General features: G+C 37.7%; 1 protein-coding gene across 1 annotated transcript in view; it reads right to left on the reverse strand.

The window, feature by feature from the left end:
- Positions 1-16,998, reverse strand: part of man1a1 (mannosidase, alpha, class 1A, member 1) — a 417,658-nt gene that overhangs the window by 101,488 nt on the left and 299,172 nt on the right. Inside the window, exon 5 of the mRNA XM_020528590.2 lies at positions 6,905-6,999. Coding sequence (XP_020384179.1) covers positions 6,905-6,999 — 95 coding nt within the window. The remainder of the gene's footprint in view (positions 1-6,904; positions 7,000-16,998) is intronic.

A 16,998-nucleotide genomic window follows, 5' to 3' on the forward strand; every position in this document is an offset into this window, starting at 1 on the left:
AGAACCAGTTTCAGTAGCTGCTTAAGAAAATAGAAATACAGGTTATGATTTGTAATTGTTGAACACAATGCGGATCCCAAAAGACTGCAGAACACCTAATCAAGAGGCAAGTGCAGCTCCTCAATCTTAAATTAGGCTTCATCACAACAGCATAGGACAGAGAGGGAATGAATCAAAGAATTGAAATGGCAAGTGACTAGAAACATGAGGCAGACGCACACTTATATGGATTATATCGAAGGGTTTAGCAAAATAATTAACCAGTTTTGGCTTGGTCTTCTTTTTTACCCCTGGCTCTGCACTTGTTCAATCTCGAAATATCCCTGACTGAAAGGGCTTTGTGTATTTTGCTCTCTATGGAAGTTGTTTGATTTGCTAAATGTATTAATCCAACTTCCAGCATTTGCAGTACAGGCTTTTGTTTTAATATATCAAGACCAGCTGACTGTACTGTACTTATTTTTATTCTTAATATTCTTATTTTTTAAACTGATTTAGGTACCTAGGTTTGTTTCGAGTCATGTATTTGGCCTTGAACAACAGCTTCTTCCTGACACAATGGCCAAATTAGTTATATGCAATAACTAATTGTTCCTGTTTTCTGTGAATTACTTATTTTACTTGATTAATGGACGATATTGCTTTTGCAAGTTTGCCATGTGGGGATTTCCGTTAGCAAATCTTAATTGCAAATCAGTACTAATAATGAAAATCAAAAACTCACTCAACGTGACTTGAAAAGATGAGCAATTTACTGTGATGTGCACACAATTACATTGGTTTTAATTTTCTGAAATTCCTTAATCTCAGGAGTGGTCCCACTAGAGTGGACGATAGTGAAAGTGACTTTTTTGTTCAAATGAGGGGTGGGGAGGGGAGACACAGAAAGCTAGAGGCTAGTTAGTTTAATATTTATCATAGGGAAAGATATTAGAAGCCATTGTAAAGAAGCTATAGCACAGCACTTGGATAAGTTTACAGTAATCAGGCAGAGTCGTGTTGTGAAAGGGAAATCATGTTTCACCAGTTTATTGGAATTCTGTGAAAAGGCAATAAATATTGTGGATAAAGGGGAACTGATGGATGTAATGTACTTAAGTTTTACGGAATGCATTTGATAAGGTACCATTCATAAGAATGGATTTGATAAGAAAATGAATGCTCATGGTGCAGGCAGTAGTATGCTGGCATGGAGAGAAGATTGGATGACAACAGGAAGCAGAAAGTAGGCATAAATGGGTCTTTGTCAAGTCAGCAAGATGTAATGAGTGGTGTGCCACAGGGATTGGTGCTGGGACATGAATTCTTTATACTTTATATCATGACTTAGGGGACAAAAGATATAGTTACCATATTTGCTTATATCACAAAGATAGGTAAGAAAGTAATTTGTCAAGAGGACATTAAGAGGCTACAGACAGTAGCAATAAGTGAGTGAGCAAAGATGTGGAAATGGAGTATAATGTAGGAAAATGTGAAGTTGGCCATTTTCTCAGGAAGAATATAAAAGAAGCACATTATTTAGACGTTGAGAGACTGCAGAGTTCTGAGACACAGTGGTTTGGGCGTCCTCATGCATGAACTGCAAAAAGTTAGTATGCAGGTACAGCAAGTAATTTGGAAAGCTGATAGAATGTTCTCATTCATCATGAGTGGAACTGTAAACAGAAATAGGAAGGTTATGTTTCAGTTATGTAGGCACTAATGAGACTGCATATGGAGTAGAGTGCACATTATTCGTCAACTTATTTAAATAAAGATGTAAGTGCATTTGAGGCATTTGAGAAAAGATTTACTAAGCTAAAATTTAGAATGAGCAGATTGTCTTATGAGGACAGATTAGACAAACTGGACTTGTATCCACTGGAGTTTAATTGAAACACCTAGGATCCTGAGGGGTCTTGACAGGGTAGCTGTGGACAGGATATTTTTTGTTGTGGGAGAATCTAGAATGAGGGATCACTATTTAAAAATCAGAGGTTGTTGATTTAAAATATATGGGGAAATTGTTTTCTCTCAGAACATTGAGAGTCTTTGCAACATTTTTCTAAATAGGGGTGGAAACAGAGACCTTGAACATTTTTAAGGCAGAGGTAGACAGATTCTTGTGAAGTGAGAGTGTATAAGTTTATCAGGGGTATGAAGGAATGCAGATTTGAGTTACAATTATATCAGCCATAATCTTATGGAATGGTAGAGTCGGCTAAAAGGGCTGAATGGCCTACTCCAGAGCCTAATTCAGACTTTTACATGTTTTGCTCATTAGTTTTCAGTATATTTAAACTTTGAATCACCCAAGTCTTTGTTGGTGGTTTTTGATTTGATCTTATTGACTAAAATTGTCAATCACTGAAAATCAAGCAATAACTCTACATTCAAAAGTGAAATATTTAACCATTCAAAGCAGATTGCGTATTGGTACTTATTTAAAGCATAGTCAATAAGGTCTGTCAAGCAAATTTGAACACTATCTTTCATAAAGAAATAGTTCCAAAGCTGACCAGTCTCTCCATTTCTCATTGGTGACACAAGAATCTATATCCAAAAATAGTTAATGAAGAATCCTATTAGAAATCATATTAGAAGTTCATATTAGATCACATTGACAACAATGGAGATTTATGTGCACGAACAGGTAATTATGCAGGCAGGTATTTCAATGAAACTTTGTCACAACATTCGTCATTACGGAACGAAAGGTGAAGTCCCAAAGCCCAAAATTTAGCACGCTACTAGAACTTAAGAAAAGTTAATGAATCAGAAAGGAGTAATTACTTTTAAAAATCCTGAAAGCTTGAAGAGGAACCAAAGTTTGGAGAAGATACCAAAACACAATGTTCTGATAATTTGGAAAAAATGTGAGGCCAATTGGGCGAATTGGTTAGAGTTTCTTTTGGTGCAGACAGGGACCCTTCCACATAGTGTGCACGCTTCTGCCATGTTGGGAAGCTCTGCTCAAATTTTGCCATTATACAGAGGACTTATGCCTCCATGTCAGCAGTGGTCCCACCTCAAGCAGGGGTGTGCATTTCCATTAGTGGGGGCTTCCAATCAGATAAAGGGTCTCCTACACCCTAAGCCTGCTTGCAGGCCTCCAGGTTTAACTGGAGTCTGATCAGGTGCAATTGCTAGTTAGACACCATGGTGGCAGAAAGAAGCCCTTAAATGGCTATTAATTGACCTCAAAATCCTCAAATAACTGAAAAGCAGGTGGACAAAGCATTTAAAAAAATTAGTGCAGAGTGCAAGAAATGTAATCAAATAATTGTGGGGATTGTAATCTTCGTACAGGGTAGATCAGCGTAATTGAAATTAACCAGGGTGGTTTAGAAGAGGAATTCACAGAACACTTTTGTGACAAATCCTCGAGCAGTACGTTGTGTAATGAGACTAGAAAGCAGAAAAGTCAATTCGCAAACAAGAACCTTAAATTTAAACAAAACCAATTAGATAGAGCAGGGTCTAGGCATCTTTTTATGATGTTAGCTGCGTGCTTATGCCAAGGCCAAATTGCAAAGTCTGATAGTTATTTTATCCATATATTGGAAATTATAAAGATTTAGTTAGGTTCAATAAAGTGGTTAAACCAACTGTGGTTGTTAAACAATGTGGTTAAGCAAGCTGTGATGAGGACAAAAGTTGTGAATCATTTGACAAGCTTAAACATGCTCTGACACTTTATGCAGAGCTATTATGCAACATTGTGGTTTACAACATGTTGAAGTTTAAGGAGCCAGTCATTATGTTGACAGGTGAATCAATGATCTAGCTTTACATATTAATGCCTTGGAAAAGCAAATGTAGTTATATATCTTGCAAAATATTTAGTATTTGTTCTACTAGAGAATGTTTTGAAATGCTGTACAAATGTGACCTTTGGAGGAATATTAAGAAGAACAGAGAAACCTGCAAGGGTCTGTGAACTGAAATACAACAAGATTATGGCATTAGACTAAACCAATCATGAAAGAGATTGAGTTGTACCGTAACAGAATAGACTATGAGAGAGAAAAGAAAGGATAAAACATCAGGCACTTGGAGATAAAGCACAGTGACAGAAGAAGAATCAAATGTCATCAATCAACAGAAATCTAAGAGATGGTGTCACAGCTATCCCGGAGGCAAGGACAAAGGTAAAGTCATCACAGTCCTAGCAGACCACCGGGCTGTGTCCTCATTACAGAGATGACTGGTGATGGCTTAACCTGAGGTTCACCATGCCTCAGGTCAGGGAGAAGTTTAGAAGGAGACTCCTTAATGGTAACCCCTGCCAGTGTGGGAATTGAACCCATGCTGTTGGCATCACTGTACATCCCCAGCTGGCCTCCTAACCAACTGAGCTGACATACTATAGCTGCAAAAAACAGAGTGGGGGGTATACTGCTGCCTACTTTTAGTATGGCATTGTTTAACTTGCGTTTCTTAACAAATCTATTATCACTCACAATCATTGCCTATCCTACAAGTTCTATGTGGTCACCAGTCACGAACAAGTCTCAAATTAATAAATTTAACAAAAACTATGACAGGAGAACTGGCTGAGGCTGATAGGGTAAGAAGACTAAACATTACATCCATAAACAAATAAGGGGAAACATTTAAAGAAATGATTCAAATCTTTCAACAAAAATAAACTCAACTGAAAAAAAAAACTCTGCAAGGAAGATTATTCTGAAGCTTGCTCAGGACGTCAAGAATAGTATTAGGTTAAACCAAGGGGCTTGTAAAATTGCAATGAGCAGTAGCAATTTTGATGACTGACAGAATTTTAGAAACTGACAAAAAGTCACCAATAAGTTGCTAATAATAAAGTAAAAGATAAAATAGGAGAGCAAGCCAACCAGAAATATAAAAGCAGATTGCAAGCACTTTTGCTCAGTATATAGCAATGAAAACAGTGGTTAAAAATAAACAGTGGTTAGAAATAAACATTGGTCACTGAGATAACAGACAGGAGAATTATTACTGGGTATGAGGTTATGGCTGAGCCAAAGAACAATTTTTTTTTGCCTGTCTTCACAGTAGAAGATGCAAGTTAAATTTTAAAACCTTCATGTTAAAGGCTGAGGAGATTTTTAAAAATTACATTAGGAGAGAAAAATTATTGCAAAAACTTAAGGGACTAAAATCTGATGGCCTACATCCTCAGGTTCTAAAAGAGAAAGCTGCAGTAAAGCTGATGTTAAAGCTATGATTTTCTAAAACTCCATAGATGCTGGAAGAGTCCCAACAGATTAGAAATTCAAAACTGTAACACTGTTATTCAAGAAAGGAGTAAAAGAGAAAACAGGGAACTACAACATATTTAACCTGACATCAGTCATCAAGAAAGTGCTAGACTCAATTATTAAGTAGACAACAATGTATAAACGAAAAAGGCTGCTAATTATTTGGAAGTTGACTGATTGGTCAAGGCAACACCATGGAGAATTCAAAGGGAACCTTCAATTAAGTTTAGAAAAGGCGAGTTGACTCTCATTGTTGCCATGGGATATGCACCAGGGAACAGTTGTCCCCCATGTTTTGTTTAATTGGAAAAGGCACAATGCCTACACAATGTGTTCGCAGAGGACAAGGCATCAGTAAAAGAAGCATTACATTTAGCTTTCAAAAGAAACAGGGGAGCAGATATCAGGGTTCTCTATTTCTGCTCATTATGAATATAAACACTTACAAGGACATTAGTTTAGCAAGGACGAGCCAAGTTTAGCTTTTGGTGTGATTATAATCAGGGTTTATTTTGTGATCTCTTTTTACAATGTCTAAATATTTACTTGGCTAAGATTGACAAGTATAAAGAAGTATAAAGTAGTTAAAGCTTCTGCTACTGATAACATAATGGCCCATCGTGATTGACACTTATAGCACTTTAGGAACAGCAGTATATTTTTAACTTATTGAATCAGCATTTTTGGGTTTCCCTTAATATTGCAACATTATTCCATGACTCATTAGTTCTGACTGGGTGAATGGGCATAGAAGGGTTATGGAGGGTTTATGAAAGGACATAGAATCACAGAATCCTACCATATAGAAGCAGGCCACTTGGCTCCATAAGTCCACACCGGCCCTGCAAATAGCTTCCCACCCAGATCCACCCCCACCCCTAGCCTATCCCTGTAATCGTGCATTTCCCATGGCTAATCCACCCAGTCTACACATCCCTGAACACAATGTGGAGATTTAGCATAGCCAATGCAGCTAACCTGCACATTTCTGGACTCCACACAGACAGTCACTGAGGCTGGAATCGAACCCGGGTCCCTGGTGCTGTGAGGCAGCAATGCTAACCACTGAGCCACCGTGTCAGCTAGAAGATGGTACGGAGAGTGAATACGGGCTGACGGGATGTGAGCTAGAGGCAATAACTGCTTTTAACAGCACTGATACAAAGTTCCAGACAACTGAGCTTTGTAAGTAATCCAACGTGGCACCTACATGCCCCAGCCACTGCCTACAATCTACTTCCAGGGTCAATAAGCCTAATGCAATATAGCCTCCACTGAGAGAAATCAGGCCATATCACAGCCTTTTAAATAAGGAGGACTTACTCAGGAAGGAACTTCCCTGACTCCAGCAACCCACCTCCATAGTGAGAATCCAGCCCTACCTCTCACAAGACACATCACTTGTGTGAAATACCAGATGTATCAACTGGCACTCGTGGCATGATGCAAGACTGTACCTTGGAAACAAAGATGAAACGATGGCAGATGAATAGCAGGTTACAGCTGTGTGTTTTATAAAATAAGGGAACAACTTAATAACAATCCTGGAAGTGAAACTACAGAAGATGGCATTTGCCAAAGTTAATTTGTAGTCCACTTCAATACTTCACATTAGTAAGCTCAGTAGCTTTACGCAGTAACTTTGAAAAGAGAGAAAAGAATATTTTACTGATTACCTTTTCATGTTCAACAAGGCCCAAGGGATTCCAGTCGGTGTGTTAAAGGCTGGCAGAAGCTTCTCCCCCAGTTCCACTGCTTTGGTTCTGAAAACCTGCAAAAATGAAAACAGCAATATAGCAAATATTAATGCACTTATGCCAAAAAAACCTACAAATTACATAGACTTTCTCATATAAACAAGAGCCTTAATAAAACAAAACACACAAAATAAGAGCAGGAGCTGACGGTATAATTGAACTTTGGGGCTTCAATTTCACTTTCCTGCCCACTCCTCATGTCTCTCAATTCCTGGAGAGAACAAAAGCCCAAAATGTATATAACACTGGAGCATCCATAACCCTTTGGAGTAAAGAATTGCAAAGACAATTGCAAACCTTTGAGTAATAAGCTTTTCTTTATCTCATTCCTAAATGATCATTCTCTTATTTCAAGTCTATGCCTTGTGTTTTAGATTCCTCAACCACAGGAAAAAGGCTACCCTATCAAGTCCCTTCAGAATCTTGAATGGTTCAAATCGATCACCTCTCATTCTTTTAAACTTCAGAGAATTTAGATCCAATTTGCTCAGCCTCTAATTGTTGGACAAGCTCGTTATCACAGGGACTAATTTAGTGAGCCTTCACTGTACCACCTCCAAAGCAAGTCTTAAATGTGGGGAGCATAACCAGGCACAGTACTCCAGATGTGGTCTCACCAAATATCCTGCACAGTTCAACTAAGATTTCTTTCCTGTACTACAATCCCCTTGCAATAAAGGCCAACACATCATATGCATTCCTAAATGTTTCCTATTACCACAAGCTAACTTGCTGCACTCATTCTCTGAGCACACCCAAATCTATTTGAAGTTTACAAGTTCCACATCTTTCAAAAAACAAGTATTCTGCTTTTCTATTCTTGCTTAATCTTAATATTTCTTTGCAGTGTCTATGCCCTCCCCACAGCTTACCTGACCATCCAGCTTTACATCAAAGTTAGATTTCTCTCTTCAACCAAGTTATTAATAAAGATTGTCAATTATGGAGCCCCCAATGCTGACATTTTTGACTCTCTACTACTCATTGCTTCTCAACTTGAAACTGGCTTGTGCATGCCAATTCTCTGCTTCCTATTAAACAATAATCTATCCACGATAATATATTAATTACCCCAAACTCCACAAGCTCTTATTTTGCTTATTAACCTTTTGTGTCATATCTTATTGACTGCATTTTGGAAATCCAGGTATACTATATCCATTGGTTCCTTTTACCTACTCTACTAGTTATACCCTCAAAATATTCCAATAAATTTGTCAAACATAATTTCCCATTTGTAAAGCCATGTTCATTTGTTCTAATCATGCCATGTTTTTCTGAGTATATTGTTAATGATTTGTTGGCCTAAATGACATGTAGCTTCCTGTTTCCTTGTTTCCTCCTTTCTTAAAAGTGATGTAACATTTCCAACTTCCAATTTTATGGGACCATTCCCACATCTAAGAAATATTAATTGCTACTGCAACCACCATTACTGCAGCTATCTCTTTTAAAACCCTAAGATGCAGGCCATCAGGTCCCAGAGATACATCAGATTTTAGATCCTTAAGTTTCTCAAATACTCCATCTTTGTTGATTTAATTACTGCGCTCATTTTAGTTCTTTCATTATGATCAATTTCTGATATGCAAACTTGCATCTTCTTTACTGTTAGGTCAGATACAGAAGATTCATCCTGAACTTCACCCATTTTCTCATTTCTGCAGATAATTCTAATAACTCTGCTTCTACAGACCAGATTTACTTTAGTAGAAGCTCTTACAATCTTTTTATTTTAAAATTTTTAGCTAATTTACACTCATGTTCTACTTCTTCCCTATTCAATTTTCAGGTTTACAAATCATTCCCAATCCTCAAACTTGTTCGTGCTTTCACTAGCAAATTTATAAGCCCTGTTGAGTTTTTGGTTTCAATGATCCTTTCGATCAACATTGCGAATTATTTCTTTAAATGTTTTCCTGTGTTCATTTATAGTTATAGATTTCATTAACCCTCTTCAGTTCCTTTCTCATGGCTATGTAGTATTGGTTTTTTAAATTCTGTTTGTGAAGTATCTTGCTTTCAAACTTAACAGTGTTCAAATGATATTATGATGACTATTTTCTAGTAGCCCTTTTATTACTAGATGATTCAATTCCACATTTAGTTTGAAAGGAGGAGGAATGCATCTATGATTGGTATTTTAAATTTAATTATGGACAATTACGAGGATTCAAAGACAGCGCTGTCTAAAGTAAGGAGAAAAATTAGATTAAGGGATAGGTCAGTAGAGATATAGTCACAGATATTTACAGAGGCATTTCATAACATGCAAAGATTAATTCCTAAGCGGGGGGGAAAAAACTTCAGGGAAGGATGCAACGTCTGTGGCTAAGTGAGGAAGTCAAACATAGTATCACAATAAAAGAGATAATGTACAATTCCAGAAAGGCAAGTATTAAGTTAGAAAATTGGACAGAAGAAAAATAATCACAAAAAAAAAGTAGGGAAAAATTAGAATATGAGAAAGCTAGCTAGAAACAGATAGTAGCAGTTTCCTCAGGTATTTAAAAAGGAAAACAGCAATTAAATTGAGTCTTGGTCCTCCAGATACGCACATAGAAACTGTAGAATTATCAATAAAAATAAGGGAATGGCAAAGAAATGCAACATATTTTGTGTCTGTCTTTATTGTGGAACAGAAAAATAAATCCCTGATATAATTGGAGATCAAAAAATCAAAGGAAGGGAGGGAAGAACATAAAACAATTACAATCACCAGGTAAAAGGTATTTATTAGAACTAACTTATTTGTTTGCTAAAAGTATTAGAACCAAAGACTGAAAAGTCCCCAGGTTCTGACAGATTTCATTCTTGGGTATTCTATAAGAAGTAGGTTTTGAGATAGTAAATGCATTGGTTTTTTAATTGTCAAAATTGCCAAGACATTGGAAAGGTTCCATTTGATTAGAAAGAGTGAATATGACTTTTACTGAATATGACTTTTACCAAGAATAGAGGGAGACAAAATATAGGACACTGCAGGCCAGTTAGCCTAACAATTGTCACAGGGAAGATGATGGAGACTATTTTGAGGAGTTTATAGCAAGAAACTTAGAAAATCTCAATGCAGTCAGACAGCGTCAACATTTTTTTGTTAGACTAATATATTAAAGAAGTAACAAGCAAGATAGATAAAGGGGAATTTGAAAGACATTTGACAAGGTTAAATATCAAAGGTTATACACAAATTAAGAGCTGCTGATCTGGGGAGTAACATACTTGTGTAGATAGAAGAAGGGTTAATTAACAGGATGCAAAGAGTCGGCATTAATAGGTTATTTTCATACTGGCAAGACTTAACGAATGAAGTGTCACAGTGATCAGTGATGGAGCCTCAACTATTTACAATCTCCATCCATGACTTGGATGAAGGTACCAAATTTACAGTTGCTGAATAGCATAAGGATATGTAGGAAAATACGATGTGAAGGAGAGATAAGTAGTATGCAAAGGGGTACAGACAGATTAAATGAGTGTGGAAAATGTGGTAGAAGATGACATAAAATGTGGCAAAATACGTATTTGTTCACTTTGTAATGAATAGCAGAAAAACAACATACTTTTTAAAAAATGAAATGCGTATTGCAGAACTCGACTGTGCAGAGGGACCTGGGTAGCCTGGTAAATGAAGGTTAAAAAAGGTATACAGATACAGTAAATGATTAGGATTTCAATGGGAAAGTTGTTTATTATAAGGGGAATGGAATAGTGAAGTAGGGACATTTAGCCACAGTGGTGCAGGGCATTGGTGAGAGCACATACAGAGTACCGCATATAGACTTGGTGTCTTTATTTAAGCAAACTGCCTTAGTAGCAGTTCAGATAAAATTGGCTTGACTGATTCCTGAGATAAAGGGTTATTCTAGGAGGAAAGACTTCACAGGATGGGCCTGTATGCTTTGGATTTTAGCAAAATAAGAGGTGATCTTACCAAAACATGGAAGATCTGGAGGAGGCCAGGCAGGGTGAATGCTGGACAACTACTTTCAAAAAAGGTCACAGTTTAAAATAAAGGGTTTTCCATTTAAGATAGAGGAAAGGAAAATTTCTTCTTCTCAAATGGCTGATAGCCTTTTGAATTCTCGTCCTAAAGGAATGATAGAGATCGTCATTGAATATTTTAAAGGCAGAATTAGATAGATTCTTGACTAACCAGGGAATCAAAGAACTAACAGGTAGACAGGAAAGAGAGTTCCGGCCACAATCAGATCAGCTAAGATCTTATTAAATGGTAGAACTGTCGAGTGTCTGAATTATTCACTCCTGCTCCGAATTCTTATTTCCGTATCTTTGAGTATGGTGCACAAGTTGTAATTCTAGGTTGGAGATCACAAAATTCTGTTTGCTTAAAGAAGAGTGTTGGATGTACTTTAAACCTAACGAATTCACACAACTATTTTTTTATGAAGCCTCCAAATGTAGATTTTTGGTTGGCGATTTAATAAAGCACAGGCTCTGAAGTTTAAAATTCAGCATCAAGACTGTCTGGTTGGTTATGTTCACTTTTTTTTGCTCAGTGAAGAGAACATTCTTCCTGAAACTGTACAGCTTACATACCTAAATTGCAGTGTTAATGGAAATCTCCACAAGCTAGAGTAAATCTGTCTTCCAACCAAATAATCATGGAAAGAACTGCACGCTCAGATTATAAGAACAACAATGCATGAACTTAGTATAACTGACATCAAAATAAGATGGCTCTGATTTTAAAATATTATGCAGTTTTTATTTATTTTCATCAGTTATAGTATTGTGATGGTGCTCTGGCTTTAAGAGGTGTATTCTGTCCTGCATTTTTTTTAAAAAAAAGAAAAGTTGAGACAGAGGCAACAAGCAATCTGCTCAAAGCCAATACAGCTTGTGAGGCCTTGGGGCTTTTATTTTTAAGGTGGAACAATAGAAACAGCCTGAATGGTTGGGGTCAAGCTCCCATAAGAACCAGGATTTTTAGTTTTAGCTTCCTGCAGTTGCTGGGGTCTTGAAGCTAGATATCAAAGCTTTTATTCCTCTCTCTGTTACAGCTAAAAGCTGGGGTTCACAGGAGACAATCTGTTTTATTGAATGTGCCTTTGCCAAGGGTGCGTTTATGGGATGTTACTACATTGGAACAGTTCATTAGTAGTAGTTAATATATATATTATTTTGTTAAGCATTTCAATAGTTATAGTTAAGCCAATTCTTTTCTTTTCTTTTTATTTTGTCCATATTTTGACACTACCATTAAAACAAAATGTGTTTTGCTTAAAGTTGAGTAGTTTAACCAACTGAATTGTATCTGGAATCATCTTCTTAATATATTTTGAGGGGGTTTGGTCTGGTCCATTACAGTATGAATATTAATACTGGCTCAGAACACTTGGCATAAACATGACTAGAGTAGACCAATAATATATATAACTATTTTTCTCAGTTTCAGATGATACACATTTCTCATTTTATTTCTGTTTTCATGTGAAGTCTCTATAGTGCTTTGTAACATATTCAAAAATGAAATTCATATGTTCATTCCTTGCTTAGACAATAGCATTTTGGAGAAGACAAGCTATTTCCAACAATGTATAAACAAATACCATTTTGAAAGATAAAGCACGATGATTTCTTTTAAACAAGATATATAGCTTTGATTGTACAAAAGAACTACAAATCCCACTAGGGAAAAAGAACATATTATTGCTACGCAGATGGAGCTAAGGATAAAGTAAAAACCAGGGCACAGTGCTCTTGTTTTTCTCAGAACACTCGATCATAACACCCTTCTAAACGAACATATGTTGGAGATGTTCCAAGTAATTTCTCGAATTTGGAAATGATTGGTGATGGCACAGATCGGCTTAGAATAGATGCACCTTACTCTGAACCCCTCTTACTCACATGGGAAATACAAGCTTGAAAGTAGTGGTGAAATATTCATCAACAAAATTATGTTTAAGCTTTACTGCTGCAGTTATGCAGACCATAATTTCCATTTGCTGTACCAGGTGATTAAGAAAAGAGAATATGAAACAAGAGAAATTACTTATTAATGCAAGTATTTGAAATATAAACAGAAAGATATATTTATTTTATTCACTGAATGAGATAAACCAGTGCTTCATATTTGTCCTAATTCACAAATATTGGCTGCAGGTCACAGGATTCCTTTTAAAATTCACAAAGGTAAATCAAATCAAGAATTTATGAAAACTCTTTATCTACAAAGACATCATTTCAGGAGGTGCATACCCAACTGAGAAATCAGATAATTTAATGATATAAATGAATGAAGACAGACAAATGAAATTGATTATGTTTCTAGCATGAGGTGAAATGTCCAAAGTGCTACTCTTAAAAAAATTATGATTGCTTTTACATTTTTACATCATTTTAATTGATATTTTATTTAAGAAATGATCTGGGGAACCTATAGGAGATCAGATAATGAATTCGCACCAGATATCTGGATGATTATCCAGAAAGATTAGTTACTCAACGAAGCATGTTACAGAAATAATTTAATCTCAATTGTGTATGAGAATTCAGGTTTCTTCATTGTGTTTCTTCCAGTCAGCTTGCGCATAGAGCTCAGCAGCACTTGACCTTTCAACATTTCAGCACAGCCATGGAAATGAACAAGAAAAGAAATGAGACATAACTAAATCAATTCATATTTTAAGTAGTAGTCTTTACGGACATTTAAATATCAGTTGGTCACCCATGAGATTGCTTATGAACTGGAGGATATGCGATTTTACTGAAGACCATTAAGCTCCCACCAACAATTTCCCTCTCCCACCCCCATCAAGCAGTTACCCTCACTCCACCTCATCTCACTAGCATTTCTTCACCACCTTCATAGACAAGGAATTGCAAATTTATCCCATGTTTACCTGTCAACAGAATCAATGTCTCCCCTTCACTCCCTGTCATGTAATCATTCCTTGCACCCCATTACAGACTTGCCTTTTTATTCAATAAAAAAAATTGGAAGAACTGCGGATGCTGTAAATCAGGAACATAAACAGAAGTTGCTGGGAAATCTCAGCAGGTCTGGCAGCATCTGTGAAGAAAAAAAAATCAGAGTTAACGTTTCGGGTCCGGTGACCCTTGGAAGAGTTAATGGACCCGAAACGTTAACTCTGATTTTTTTCTTCACAGACGCTGCCAGACCTGCTGAGATTTTCCAGCAACTTCTGTTTTTGCCCGGTTATTCTTTCTTCCTTCTGTCACCCTGTGACTGTTCAGGCCCAAAACTTATCATATCCCTAACAGAGTCATTAAAATGAATTGAATGGTAATGCTGTTGTTTGCTACGCCCCTCCAAAGCTGCTGCCTGACCTGCTGGGTCTTGTCAGCACGTTGTATTTTTATTATAAACTTAATGGTACAATTTTGAAGCTCATGCAGAAACAGAGAGAATCAGGGGTGGGAGTAACAAAGCTCTGAAGGTGGCAGACTAATATGCATGCAGGATTTTTGGCTTTGTAAAGGGGCACAGAGTACAAAAGCATTGCTATTAAACCTTTACGAATCATTGCTTAAACTGCAGCTTTGAGTATTGCATTCAACTCAGGCAAGCACACTTTAGGAAAGATAACAAGGCCTTAATGAGGACAGAGAAAATTTACTGGAATGGAAACAGGGATTTCAATTATGTGAGGCAAGTACAGAAACTACTGTTGTTCTCTTTAGAGTAGGATGGTTACAGGGAGATTTGAGAGAGGTGTCTGAAATCATTAAGGCCTTCTGACAAAGAGATAAAGTGATCTGCATCCAGTAGCAGAAGTGTTGGTAACCAGAGGGCACAGATTGAAGATAAGTGACAAAAAAACCAGAAGCACAGAAACATGGAATGATTACAGCAAAGGAGGCGGGTCTTTTGGTCTGCCTTGTCTGCCATAAGAACAACTCGATTAGTCGCACTCCCCTACCATTGCCCAGTACTCTTGAAAATTTTCTCCCTTCAGACCTTTATTCAATTTCTTTCAAAACCTTGATTCAATCTGCTCCGGTCACATTCTCCAGATCCATACCACTTGCTACATGAAAATAGATTTTTCTTATGTTGCCATTCCTTCTTTAACCCATCACCTTAGATTAGTGTCCTCTGGTTCTTGCCCTTTCCACCAATGGGAACAATTTCTCACCATCCGCTCTGTCAAGATCTCTCATCATTTTGGAGACTTCTGTAAAATCTCCTCTGAAAGAGACACTCTTTGCAGAGAAAGCGGCTTCAGCTTCTCCATCCGTGAAACTACTATTATGAACCTTTTGTGGGCCTTTTCCAATGGTTTCAGTTCCTTCCTAAACTTGATACCTGGATACGAGCGTTACATTCGAAGTTGAATCAGTGTTTTTTTTAATGCTTTACTACAAGTTCCAAACTTCTGTGTTCTATGCCCTGTGGCAAGGTCATAGTTGTGAAGTGGTAGTGTTCATGTTTCATTGGGTCCATCCATTCTCCTGATGTCTTACAGAGTATGTGGATGGGTACAAGGAATTCTACTTTAGATATCAGAAGGAGTAGACGTATCTGTACTAGTTCCCTAAAGTTTTTGAGAAGATTTGTAGCTCGGGTTGTGGATGAGGTTGTAGAATTGCTTGCTGAGCCAGTCTGTTTGATTGCAACATTTTGTCACTCTGCTAAGTAACATCTTCGGTGCGCCTCCAGTGAAGCGTTGGTGTTCTGTCCCGCTTGTTATTTATATGCCTTGGTTTGTTGGGGTGGTTGGCATCACTTCCAGTTCTGTTTTTCAGTGGTTTGTATATAGGGTCCAGTTCAATGTGTTTGTTGAAGGAGTTCCAGTTGGAATGCCAGGCCCCCAGGAATTCCCTGGCATGCCTCGGTTTGTTTCGCTTGTGCTATTATGGATGTGTTGTCTCAGCCAAATTCATGTCCTTCTTTGTCTGTGTGTATTGAGACCAGTGAGAATTGGTCATGTCTCTTGGTGGCTAGTTGGTGTTTGTGTATCCTTATTATCAGTTTTCTTCCAGTTTGGCCTATGTAATGTTTCTCACAGTCCTTGCATGGTATTTTGTATATTACATTAGTTTTATTGGTTGTGGGTATGGGATTCTTTGCGTTCATCAGTAGTTGTCGCAGAGTGTTGTTGGTTTGTGGACTACTCTGATACCTCGGGGTCTGAGTAGTCTTGTGGTCATCTCTGACGTACAGTAGGATGACTAGTGTGTCTGGTCATGTTGTGACTTCTTGTTGTGGTCTTTTGCGGAGATAATGGTGGATTGTGCTTTTTGGCTATCCATTCCTTTTAAAAACTCCGTATAAGTGCTCCTGCTCTGCTTTGCACAATTCCAAGTTGCTAAAGTCCCAGCAATTATAACTGGCCAAATGTAGTTGTATTTATTGCTCATCATGTAATAAACCTTCTCATTATCTAGGAGCTATCTCTACAGTATATACAGTGTATCTTCTGCCACTAATAATTAGATAGACCTAAAACAAAGGAAACCCAAAGGAAGATTGGTAACAGTGAACTATGATAAACAACCCTTAGCCAGTAAGCATACTGGTTGGTACAGGTGGCAAATACTACAAGCTGCCAGCAGTGGTTATCTGGAAAAATATCTTCCACTTCTCTGCTTTAAGTTTCATTGCCACTTCGGCTCATTGGATTGGTACTGACCCTCATAAGAGCATCCCACCCAGACCCAACATCCCCACCCTATCCCTGTAACCCCACATTTCCCATGGCCCATGCACCTAGCTAACGTATCCCTGGACACTACAGGCAATTTAGCACAGACAATCCACCTGACCTGCACATCTTTGGACCATGGGAGAAAACCGGAGCACCTGGTGGAAACCCACGCAGACACAGGGAAGGCGTGCAAATTCCACAGTCACCAAGGCTGGAATTGAACCCGGGTCCTGGGGTTGTGGGGCAGCTGTGCTAACCACTGAACCACAGTGTGCTGTCCACTGAGTTTTAACCAAAGAGCTTGTAATTGCTGGGCTTATCATTTGCAACCCAAAGAGGGGGAAGTTGGGATGGTGCCAACAGGGAAGGCTACCC

The sequence above is a fragment of the Rhincodon typus genome, chromosome 5 (assembly GCF_021869965.1).
Source record: "Rhincodon typus isolate 14 chromosome 5, sRhiTyp1.1, whole genome shotgun sequence".
Classification (NCBI taxonomy): domain Eukaryota; kingdom Metazoa; phylum Chordata; class Chondrichthyes; order Orectolobiformes; family Rhincodontidae; genus Rhincodon; species Rhincodon typus.